At 48.2% G+C, this 12,422-nt stretch overlaps 1 protein-coding gene across 3 annotated transcripts; it reads right to left on the minus strand.

Annotated features, from left to right (window-relative positions):
- Nucleotides 1-455: 455 nt before the first annotated feature.
- LOC130385196 (uncharacterized) lies at nt 456-4,295 on the minus strand. 3 transcript variants are annotated; one of them, XR_008895975.1, is made up of 4 exons: nt 3,841-4,295; nt 2,063-3,079; nt 1,641-1,957; nt 456-1,173 (listed from the first exon to the last, which is right to left on the minus strand). XR_008895975.1 is itself a non-coding variant. In XM_056593570.1 (4 exons), exons 1-4 carry the CDS (start codon nt 4,102-4,104, stop codon nt 809-811), a joined length of 1,971 nt encoding a protein of 656 aa, XP_056449545.1. In that variant the 5' UTR covers nt 4,105-4,295; the 3' UTR covers nt 456-808. The 3 variants fall into 3 exon arrangements, 2 of the variants coding, with proteins under 2 accessions (XP_056449545.1, XP_056449546.1); XM_056593570.1 differs by having other exon boundaries at nt 2,055-3,079; XM_056593571.1 differs by having other exon boundaries at nt 2,063-4,295.
- Between the last annotated feature and the right edge of the window lie 8,127 nt (nt 4,296-12,422).

Here is a 12,422-nt window from a genome sequence, read left to right on the forward strand (position 1 = left end):
ATTGGACAATGACAGATAATAGGTCTAGAACACTGAAAACGACTTTTGCCATGATAGAATAAAAAAAAATATGTATCCTCTTTCTCCCAGTTGGTAGTGCGTAGCCCAAATCGCCCCTATACACCATCCGCCCCTGGTTGTGACATAATGCACACATTCATATCAGCAGGCCACATTTGTCCTTGCCAGCTAGAGCGGCTTTTTTCTCATCCTGAGCCTAGAGAGGCATCCAGCTCATACAGGAAGCTATTCATCATGCAGAGTTTACCTCCGGCCACTAGGGGATAGTGTTGTATTGCAGACCGCTGACCGGCTGAGTTGGCGGTCTACCTTGTTGTGTTCGCTAGCATTGCAGACGTTCCCGTTGCATAGCATGTTGAGCTGCTGGCATGATTCATGCAGAGGTGTATAAAGTACTTGAAAAAAATAACTAAGTAAAAGTATAAGTACCATAACTGAAAATTACTTTGGTAAAAGTTAAAGTCACCTAAAAAAAATGTACTTGAGTAAAAGTCTTAAAGTAGCTCACATTAAATGTACTTAAGTATCAAAAGTATCTTGTGAAAAAATATACTCAAGTATCAAAAGTACAAGTACAAGTATTTTATAGTACGCATGAAAGGAAGCAAAACAACCCAAAATTATTCTCCCCTTGTTTTTTATTTCACTTTTTCAGGTGAATGAAATGTGGTATAGAATACCACTCAAAAATAAACAATGTCTTTAACATAAGAACCACTTTTTAACTATGTTGGGGGAATCCTCATGAGCTGAGGCACAGTAACACCACACAAACAAACTTTCTGGTTCAAGTGGAGAAGTTGAACTTGCGGTTCATCCTCAGCAGAAGCTGATTTTCAAAAGTGTCTGCAGCTAGCCGTGCTCTTTTTGGGCTGAAGATGAGACCTGCTATGCTGAACAGCCTTTCGCAAGCTGCAGAAGCAGGCAGAGGTGTGTTGAGTTTGACAGACAACTTGAGAACCACAGGAAACGTCTTGAGAATCTTGATGTCGTCTGTTGAGTAGGCCAGGTACGAATCAAGCTGCTTGGTGGCGCTTGGTGTTTTGTGGGAACTTTTCAGGATGTGGAAGAAGTCTCCCTCATCAGATGAGCCAGATCCAGCCTCTGCTGAAATAGAAGGATCCTCCAACTGCTCCCTGATGTAGTCCAACCCTGAAACACAGGGAGGGTGACACTAGCATTAGTACAGTCACATTTTTATTGGACAAATTTAATTACATTTATGACATTTTCCATAATTCTAAAGGAATAAATAATATTACATTGACAAAAAACACTCAGAAACAAAAGGCCAAAATTAGCAACAAAAAAAGAGAGATATAAAGTAGAAAAAAAGTTGTGACAAATTGTGAAAATAACTGATCTACAACCAAGGCAGTTTGAGCTTGCAGGTGGGCTACACAAAATCAGGGAATAGATAAGGAGAAAAACACAAGTCTTGACTCTGACAATTAGACATCTTAGATATTGGCTCAACCACTATTCAAAATTAGACTGGTGTATGAAATGAGTAATAAAATAATAAAAAAAATGTAAGGGTGCATTAGATTTGTAATTTAATGGATACAATTTAATTTTATGGATATTTTCTTCCTTTTATTTTCTCCATGTTGTCTTACCGTTTTTCAGTGTAGCATCATCTTTGATCCAGGCCGTTTTGAATTTTGGGATGAGAATCGCTGCAGCAACCAATTCAGGGTCTCTTGACATTTCACCAAAACGGTTCTGGATGCCCACTTGAATGGCTTCAACCAGCGGCTTGCAGTGCTTCAGTGCAATCTTTATTTTTTCCAGTTTGCTGCTCAGCAAGGAAATAGTCGGAAGAAGCCATCCCATCTGGACTTCCACTTCTCCTTGGAGGATGTTGATGGACTGGGCAACAGGGCTCATGGTGGTGTAGTACTCTTTTAGGAAAGTGAGCTCAACTGGATGAAACCTGTTAGGGAGAAAACAAACCACTGTTTTACAATTATGCATGAATATTGTACCCAAAAAATAAAATAAAAATACATAAATACATAATTCAAACTTACATTGGCACCTTCAATTCTGCACAGATCTCTCTCAAAGCTGGCTCTCCCTTCTCTCTCAGAATCTTGAGGAGCCTTTCCACAGCCATAAACATTGAGTTCCACCTGGTGGCGTTTGGTCGTAGCAGCTGGAGGGAGCAGGCATCTTCCACAGCTTCAGCTGCTTGGCAGGATCTTCCACACTTATTCCACAGCCCATAACACTTGCTGAATGTTGAGCGTTGCAGTTTTTTGTATCCATCGTTGGCTGTTGCTTTTTCAGCATCAACTGTAGACACCAAGTTGAGCAGATGACAAGCACATCGTTGATGTTTCGGAAGCTCAAACTCAAAGCCATCATTCTCAACAAGGATTGAAGTCATGTCAACAAATTCCACTCCCTCCATCTCATTCCCTTCCTCATCCTCTTTCTCTTCTGCTTCATTATTGTTTTTGTCCACACTAAAAACTTGAAAAGCCTTCAGGAAGTTGGAGCCATTATCGGTTGTTGTCCTCACAACTTTGTTCCTGATGCCATATTCAGTATGGATGTCATTGAGTGCGGTGGCCAAAACATCAAAGGTGTGGGAACCTCTTAGCTGTCTGCAAGCTAGGGCTGCTGATCGTCTAGTTAGGTCTGTAGAGTTCACCCAATGAGCAGTCACACCAAGGAAGCTCCTTCTCCTAACTGACCAGCAATCTGTAGTGGTGGCGATGTGGTCCACTTTACTCATCTCCTCAGTTAACACGTTTTTCATAGACTTTGCTAAATCTTCAATCCTTGATCGCAGGGTGACCCGTGTGATGACTTTGGCAGTAGGAAGAAGATCTGTGAGAAGCTCTCTGAAGGCTTCATTCTCGACAGTTGACAATGGCTGGAGATTGTTGACAACATACTTAACAATGGCCCTGTCAACAGCACTCTGAGATATGGATCGGGTAGCCAGCAACGTGGTCTGTTTGAGGGTGGAGGTCCCAGCTTCCGAAGCCCTCTTTCTTTTTTGTGAGGTCAGCTGCTCATATTTCTTTAGATGTTGTGGATGTGCTCTCTACATGAAAAACACAAAATTAAAAGAAATAATAATATTAGTTCAAATGATACTCAAGACATCATTCAACAGTTACCACAATGACAGGTCTGGATTTCTAACCCCTTTCACCCTGATGTCCCGTTTGTGGGCATGTCCAACATTAATAAAAAAAAAGAAATGTTGCTCAACTGTCAACTATATTTTATCTTTCAAAAATACCAAATAATTTAAAGCTAAAACATCATACAGGACACTGAGCTTGGATATCTAATTGCTGTACAACAAATACAATTTAAAAAAACAAACACAAAGCTATTTTAATGAACAGCATGCCATTTTACTACAGTTCCTATGAACAAACAGGCACATTTTCAATAGCCTATTGCTTAACTTCCAAGTTACAGATTTTGTATGATTTATTTGTGTATTTTTCATTAAAAAAACAAGTGAAGCACTTGATATTAAAAATGTATCATGCAGGAGGAAAACTGCCTCGTTCGAGATGCTAACCCTGTTTATTGACACTCCTGCATAACACTTGTGTGCATGCGTGCGTGTGTGTGTGGCGTAGGTTTATTTGTCCACGACACCACCACACGTGTGATACGGGCAAGTTGCTAACGTTAGCACATAGCGTTAGCAACTTGCTACTAGCACGCAACCATGCTAGCACGTCGTTACGTTAGCAACTTGCCTGTAATGTTAGCTAAAACTATGTTTTACACATTTGTATATCCCTCCTGCCACATGAAATGACATTGCTTACTTAATGCACTTACTTGGATGTGTTTTTTGAGGTTGGACGGGGAGCTTTTGAAGGCCTTTATTTCGTGGCACTTCGGAAGGCATAACATGCACTTCATTCGGTAGGAATTTGCCCGCATCCCGAGGTAGCTGAACATACTTTCCAGGTATGACCACGGGTGTCCGTCGTCGACTTCTGTTGAACTCTGTGCGTCGTCTTCTGTGTCTCCCTCATCCACATGCTCTGCGGCTGCCATGTTTGTAGTGATCTCTCTGCCGCCCCCGCGCGGTGCGCGCATCCCGTATTTATACCTTCTTCGCGAGAGTACCGTACGTGGTTCTTCTCGTCCTCTCGGAATCTCATGCAGAGACTGTTTTAATTTGTAACGAGTAACGAGGTGGCAAATGTCAAAGTAACGAAGTAAAAGTATATTATTTAACTTATAAATGTAGTGAAGTAAAAGTAAAAGTCCTGATAAAAAAAAAAACTCAAGTAAAGTACAAATCCTCAAAAAAAATACTTAAGTAGTGTAACGAAGTACATCTACTTCGTTACTATACACCTCTGGATTCATGTGAGTCTTTCCTGATTAATACAATTGTTATTGTTAGATACTTGAGATGCTTATGTGTGTATGCATTTATGTGCATGTAGGAATTACTGTTGTTATAACGTTTGTAGCTTACATTGTTATTGTGTGTGATTGCTGCAGGACTTCTTCACCTTTGTCATTAAATCCAAACTCTGACATCGAGGAGTGTATTTCTTCATGAAGAAGTCATGGTTGTCGTTGGATGTACTGTTCCCGGCTGCGCTTTCGAGACCGGAGATGTGTCTGAAGCACTCGCCATTGCGCTGTTGACAAATCACGGACTTGTCCATCAGAACCCGCCGGCCCAGATCCCGACTACGCATGGTCCGAAACTTGATCGGCCTAAGGTCGATGTTGGCGTGACGATAGAGGAATGGAACGTTTTCATCCATCGCTGGGACGGCTTTCGCACCGGTTCAGGCGTCGTGGCTGTCCACGCCCCTTTCCAGTTATTTCAGTGCGCTGGGCCTGAACTTGGAGATAGCATGTTGAAGGCCAATCCCAACATCACCTCCGGACCCCTGGTGGATCTGATTGCTGCCATGCGTTCACTAACCGTCATTCCGGTTGCCACATGTGTCCTGCGCACCGAGCTGCTTCAGTTGCACCAGGAGCGTGATGAAGCATTCCGTGCCTTCACCGCCAGGGTGCGAGGGAAGGCGGAGACATGCGCCTACGTTGCGGTATTCAAGTGTGGCAAGGATGTGGACTATACCGACCACATCATCCGTGATGTTCTGATCAACGGGATTTACGACTCAGACATACGCCGCGAGACACTGGGGATACCTGACATTCTGACAAAACCAGTGAACGATGTAATTGCAGTCGTTGAAAACAAGGAAATGGCCCGCAATGCTCTCCCGTCGTCCACTCTATCAGCCATGTCGTCATTCCAGCGCCTACGGAGAGCTCTACAGACGGGCCCTGTCCCGACCCCAGCCCCAACAGACAGGGCTAGGCAAGCCTCGTGCCTGGGCTGTAAAAGCACCTTTAAGGTCTTCACGGAGGGACCTCGCGGTTGGAATACCAAGCCTCACCAGATTTGTGTCGGTTGCTATAGGGCCCGCCGACAGAAGAGGCGTCAACAGCCATCAAACGACGGTCGGCAGGCTGCCATGGAATCGGTGCCGATCTCCCAGATTTCATCGGTTCAACTCAAAGCACGCCCTGGCCGACGCTGCGGGGGCCGTCGCCGCACTCGGATGACACACAGCACTATCGGTGGTCCCACACCCATCAGGCTCGGGCACCACATCTTCTCCAGGGGGGAATGGAGGCGGGCCAAGCTAAGAGACCACCCCCGAGTCTTAATCACCATCTCGGTCGACTGGTCAGTCGGGCCGCGGGGCAGCATCAACCACCGAGGCTCGGACAATGAGGTGAGCATATCCGCGATCGCAGACACTGGCGCACAATCTGATCTGTGGTCTCTTGAGGAGTTCCTCGCCTGCGGATTCTCGCGTGATGACCTGCGTCCTGTTAATCTTAGCCTGTCAGCTGCCAACCGCTCCCCCATAGCCATTGAGGGAGCATTCTTCACTAGGCTCTCAACAGCCCCCAGCGACAGTGGTGTTACGTCCTGCCGCTCGATGGTGTACGTGAGCAGCTCAGTTCGAGCGATGTACCTCTCCTACGAGTCACTGCCTAACCTCGGCCTCTTCCCTGCGGACTTCCCATCAGGTAACAGTGGAGGACCCAGAGACGAGCATGGCCCTGGCGCACGTGACATACCAATCAAGCCCTTGTTTGTGAATGCTACGAGGTCTGCCGACAGTGGCTGCACAGACCAGGGTAATCCCCAGGACGCTCAGTGCTCATGCCACAAGCATACAGCCCCTCCACCACGGCCTCAGGCGTTACCGTTCCCCTGCTCACCGGAGAACAATGGTCGGATGAAAGATTGGCTACTAGAGAGATACGCCTCATCCACATTCAACACTTGCCCTCATGAGGCTTTGCCTTGCATGGAGGGGCCCCCTATCGAAATGCACGTGGAACCAGCAGCCACGCCGAAGGCATGCCACACCGCGGCTAATGTGCCTTTGTACTGGCAGCAGAAAGTCTACGACGACCTCCTTCGGGACAAAGCCCTTGGAGTCATTGAACGTGTGCCATACGGTGAGCCAGTGACATGGCGCCATCGTATGGTAGTCACAAGGAAGCACGATGGCTCCCCCCGCAGGACCGTGGACCTTTCACCTCTTAACAAGTTCTGCCAACGTGAAACCTTCGCCACTGAATCCCCATTCCACCTTGCACGTCGCATCCCAGGGGACACCTGGAAAACCGTCACGGATGCCTGGAACGGCTACCATAGTGTGCCCCTGCGTGTGTCGGACCGTCGTCTGACCACCTTTATCACGCCCTTCGGCCGCTGGCGCTACATCAGGGCGCCGCAAGGTTTCCTGTCATCTGGGGACGGCTACAACCGTCGTTTTGACGCCATCCTCTCGGACTTCTAGCGCAAGGAACGTTGTGTGGATGACACTATCCACTATGACACTGACCTGGAACATCACTGGTGGAGGACCATCGACTTCCTGACACGTGTCGGCCAGTCGGGCATTGTGTTGAACCCAGATAAGTTTCAATTTGCGGAGAGATGCGTAGACTTTGCTGGGTTCAGGGTGTCAGAAGCCACCATAGAGCCGCTTCCGAAGTACTTGGACGCCATCCGGGACTTCCCCACCCCGGACTCCACGACGGATATCAGAAGCTGGTTTCGCCTGGTCAACCAGGTGGCGAACTACGCCCAGTTGCGCGACGCTATGGCACTATTCAAGCCGTTCCTCAGCCCACGCTGCAAATTCTCATGGTCCCCTGAATTGGAGGAAGCCTTCCAAACATTCAAACAGGCAATAATTGGGGCCATCCGTGAGGGCGTGGAGATCTACGACATGCGGAAGCGCGCCTGCCTCCGCCCTGACTGGTCCAACAACTTCCTGCTCCAACAACATTGTAGCTGCACTTCGGGCATACCTGACTGTTGCCCCGGAGGATGGAGGATCACCCTCGCCGGTTCGCGGTTCCTATCCTCGGCGGAGCAACGCTATGCGGCCATCGAAGGAGAGGCCCTGGCCGTGGCCTTGGGCCTGGAGCAGACACGATACTTCACGCAAGGATGTGACAACCTCGTCGTGGTCACCGACCACAAGCCCCTTGTGAAGATCTTCGGCGACCGCACACTAGATGAGATAACAAACTCACGCCTGTTCAGACTCAAGCAGCGTACCCTCCCATGGCGCTTTGACATTGTGTACCTACCTGGCAAGAGCAACCATGCTGCTGATGCGACTTCGAGGCATCCTTCCCTCTCGGGCTCTGCGAACGGCCTCTCATTGGGAGCGCCTAGCGTACCTGACACTGTAGAATCCGCACTTATGGCTTCCATCCGCGACGATGCACAAGAACTAGGAGCCATCTCATGGTCCCTTCTCGCACAAGAGACGGCAGCTGATGCGTGCCTCAGCCACCTTCTGTCCCTGATCGAGCATGAGGGTAGGGTTGATGTTAATGACCCTGCCCTAGCGAGTCTGTCACCAGTCTGTGGGTCAATCTACGCGCAGGATGGCGTCCTCCTATATCACGACCGTGTCGTGGTTCCACCGTCCCTCCGTGAAGGAGTCCTTCGGCACCTCCATGCCGCCCACCAAGGAGCTTCTGCAATGGAGCAGCACGCCCGTGCCATAGTCTTCTGGCCCGGGATGTCGAGGGACATCCGAGCCACCAGGTATGGATGTACAGACTGTAACCGCAATGCTCCGTCACAGGCATCCACGCCCCCCCTACCATCCTCACCGCCATCCACACCGTTTGAGGCGGTGTTTGCTGACTTCTTTGATTATGGAGGCCGCCACTACCTGGTTGTCGGTGATCGACTCTCGGGCTGGGTGGAGGTCCTCTGCTCCACAGCGGGCACTGATCTGGGAGGCTCGGCTGGCTTGGTTCGCCACCTACGCACGTTCTTTGCCACATTTGGCGTGCCGGAGGAACTTTCGAGCGATGGTGGTCCAGAGTTCAAATCTAGCCATACAGAGGACTTCCTCCGATTATGGCACGTCAGACATCGCGTGTCCTCGGTTGGTTTTCCACAGTCGAATGGGAGGGCGGAAGTTGCGGTGAAGACTGCTAAGCGTCTTCTGGTGTCCAACACTGGCCCAACTGGCGGTCTTGATCATGATCGTTTTTTGCGTGCCATGTTGCAGTTGCGCAACACACCTGACCCCGACTGCAACCTCTCACCGGCGCAGATTATATTTGGTCGTCCCCTTCGAGACTCTTTTTCTTTTGTCAACAGGCTAGAAAAGTTCTCGAACCCTCATATCCGACCGCTCTGACGCCAGGCATGGGCCGCGAAGGAGGACGCCCTTCGGACCCGGATATCCCGCATCACTGAGTCTTTGAGGGCTCACTCGAGACCACTCCGCCCATTGGTACTTGGTGAGACGGTATTCCTCCAGAATCAGCAGGGCCCGAGTCCACACAAGTGGGATCGGTCAGGGGTCGTGGTGTAGTCACTGGGTCACGATCAGTATCGGGTTAGGGTTGACGGGTCGGGGCGCCTGACTTTGCGCAACCATTTCAAGAGTTCAAAAAATTGAACTTTTTACGCGAAGTACGCGAGATACGCGTCTGACGATAGCCGCGTTGCCCAATCAGCGTTGAGCTTGACCCGACGTCACTGGCAGAGAGTAGTGAGCTTGGACAGAAGCATACGGCCGACATCTTTCTTTATTCTGTGTGGAAATAGTAACATAGTTACGCCATTAAATGCTTTTATGGAAACATTTCTAGCGAGAAATGTGCATTTTACTTTCATAATGTTCGCTCGGTGAATGTGAAGGATGTTTGGTTTGATAGTTATGACGAAGAGGGAACGCTCCGTTCACTTGCATGGACATTGGACTCATCTAGGCGAGTGACGTATGCGCGTATGGCGCGTATGGCGCGTATTGCGCGTATGTGACCATTTTTGACACAAAATGGTCAAGCAACATTTTACGCGCGTATCTCGCGTAAAAAGTACGCGAGATACGCGTCTGGTGTGGCCGCACCTTTACGCGTGAAACGCGTAATACGCGTATTAAACCAATGGTTCCCTATGGAAAAAATGGCGATTTTAGACGCGAAGTACGCGAGATACGCGTCTGGTGTGGCCGCACCTTTAGTGGCGCCGACAGAAAATTGATACATTTGCTTCAGAAAACTTTGTTTGTGTGTGTATATGCAAACTCGAGTTTGCCTGTCCACCAACCGAGTTCATTTGTAACGAGGAGTACTCGAGTAATCGATTCCTCACGCCCATCCCTAGTATATACTACACGTGAACACTCCAAAAATAAACAAGACAACACTTTTTGCCGGGATTTATTTGTTTTTATTAGTGGTTTATTAGTTTTTATTAGCGTGACGAGACGACCGTCACGCAATAAAAAGTTTAAGATCTCGATCATTGAATATTGCCCAATATCCCGAGAAAGCGAACAAATCAAATTGAGCCATCTTAGGAGGTTTAAGTGTAGCACATACTAATATGTTTTATTTTTTGTTATAATGCACACGTGCATGTAGCAGAAAATGTGCATCAGCGCCCCCTGGGGTCACACTTTTCGGTGGGTCGCAGAATTCGGTGTAACACCGACACTTAAAGGGGTAGTTCGGAATTTTGGACATAGCTCCTGATTCCCAAGTGAGTTGGTATTTTATATCACTGGAGACAGTTTTCAACACACTTCATACAGTCCTTCTAGTTGCAGAGTTCGCTCGTGCTAGGCTAGCGCACGTCAACGGGCAATGCTAGCCTGCTATTAAAAACAGTCTTACCCACTCCACAGTACACCCGAGAGGTAAATCAATTATACAGACATTAAATCTAAGTGTCTGTTTATAGAATAATGTTAGAAATAAAACCAACCTTGCATTGCATTGCATTTTGAGGGGATTGCGGGGTCTCAGCAGCAGTGTTTATATTCCTGTACGTAGGCTACGGCAGCGGCGGACTGATACCTAGGTTACCTGCCGCTGTCATTGCTACAAACGCAGAGTACAGTGAACGAAGGAATTCTATAAGCGTATTCAATTAACAAGATATGCCCACGTTTGGAGGAGTTAGCGATGCATCTGCTTTTGAAGACGATTATGAGGAATTTGTTGTATCCAACGAACCGTACATGTACGAGCCGGTGTTTTGACATGATATCCAGCCCGGTCTTGCAGCCCGGCCGTCGGACCCCCGCGGGCCGCCCGACCCCGGCTCCCGGCCGGGCCGCAGAGCACGATCACGATCACGGGCTGCAGCCCGGCCGAGAACCGGGGTCGGGCGGCCTGCGAAAGTCCGACGGCCGGGCCGCAGAATGGGCCGCCCGACCCCGGCTCCCGGCCGGGCCGCAGAGCACGATCACGGGCTGCAGCCCGGCCGAGAACCGGGGTCGGGCGGCCTGCGAAGGTCCGACAGCCGGGCCGCAGAGTGGGCCGCCCGACCCCGGCTCTCGGCCGGGCCGCGGAGCACGATCACGGGCTGCAGCCTGGCCGAGAATCGGGGTCGGGCGGCCCTTGAAAGTCGGCCGGGGACTTTCGCGATCTTCCGCGAAAGTCGGCCACAGACTTTCGCGATCTTCCGAGAGTCCTTGGCCGGGCTTCGAAGCCCGCAGCCGGGCTGCAGAGTATAATTAATAAAATAATTACTAGTTAATTACAGAGAAAATACTTTTTCCAATCCTGTCGCATCTTTTCGTCCTCCATCTTGTCTAGGATATTTCTGGATTTTCCGTTTTCTCGCAAGGTATTGTGGGAGCAAGTCAGAACTGAATCGCTTTGAGGGTGCCCATCGAAAATCTCAATTTTGAGGGGATGTTAGCCCTCCCCCTTACCCCTTAAAGCTACTGTAACAGTGTAAATAATTACTTTATTTTATTTGTTAAATTCTGTTAAACTTGGGACTCCAACCAATATTTTATATTTTATTCTGAAAGTCCACGGCGGAAGTTTGTGTTTGAAAGTCAGAAGCAACCAAGCTTACGTTGTGGTAAGTCGCTGTTCTGTCCGCTTGTACATAAGTTCACTTATAAATGCAAACCATGTAAAGTACGATGTTTAAAATATAGCATAACATGTAAAATCTAATGTTACATGTTGTAAGGCGTTTTGTTGGTTTGTGTGTGATGTTTGAGGAGTTCTTGAGCACGAGGTGTATGTGACATGTGCGCGCTAATGCGGGCCTCCTCTTTTATAGTTCGAACGGACTACGGCTGAATATATATATATGTGAACACTGGTTGTGTGTTGTCCCATGTTGCAGGTATGTTCACTTAATGTTTTGTTTGTAAATACCACTATACGATCACTTAATGTTTTTTCTTGTAAATACCACTATACGATCATTTGAAGTTTGTGTTTGAAAGTCAGAAGCAACCAAGCTTACGTTGTGTTCGAACGGACTACGGCTGAATATATATATATGTGAACACTGGTTGTGTGTTGTCCCATGTTGCAGCTAATAAACCAGTCCAGTGCTCCACCCAACCTGTCTCTGTGAGTTCATATAAGAAGCAGAAGAGCTGCAGTGTACCCAAGGTCACACTACCTTAAAGTGGTATTGGGACATTGCTCCACGGTGCGTGCACGCGCAACAGCGAGGGCTAGGGCTGAGATTTTCTTTAGAGCAAAGCAATGGGAAAGGGCCTAAAATTCCGCTTCTGCTGAGAAAGTAGTCCCTCGATGATTCATGCGATGCAAGGTTAGTTTTATTTCTAACATTATTCTATCAACGCAGAATTTTAAATCTATAGTCTGGCGTTATAATTGATTTACCTCGGGTGTACTGTGGAGTGGGTAAGACTGTTTTTAATAGGAGGCTAGCATTGCCCGTTGCCGTGCGCTAGCCTAGCACGAGCGAACTCTGCAACTAGAAGGACTGAATGAAATGTGATGAAAACTGTCTCCAGTGATATAGAATACCAATGCTCACTTGGGAATCAGGCCCTATGTCCAAAATTCCGAACTACCCCTTTAACGCCTTAGCA

This window comes from Gadus chalcogrammus, chromosome 7 (assembly GCF_026213295.1).
Source record: "Gadus chalcogrammus isolate NIFS_2021 chromosome 7, NIFS_Gcha_1.0, whole genome shotgun sequence".
NCBI lineage: Eukaryota > Metazoa > Chordata > Actinopteri > Gadiformes > Gadidae > Gadus > Gadus chalcogrammus.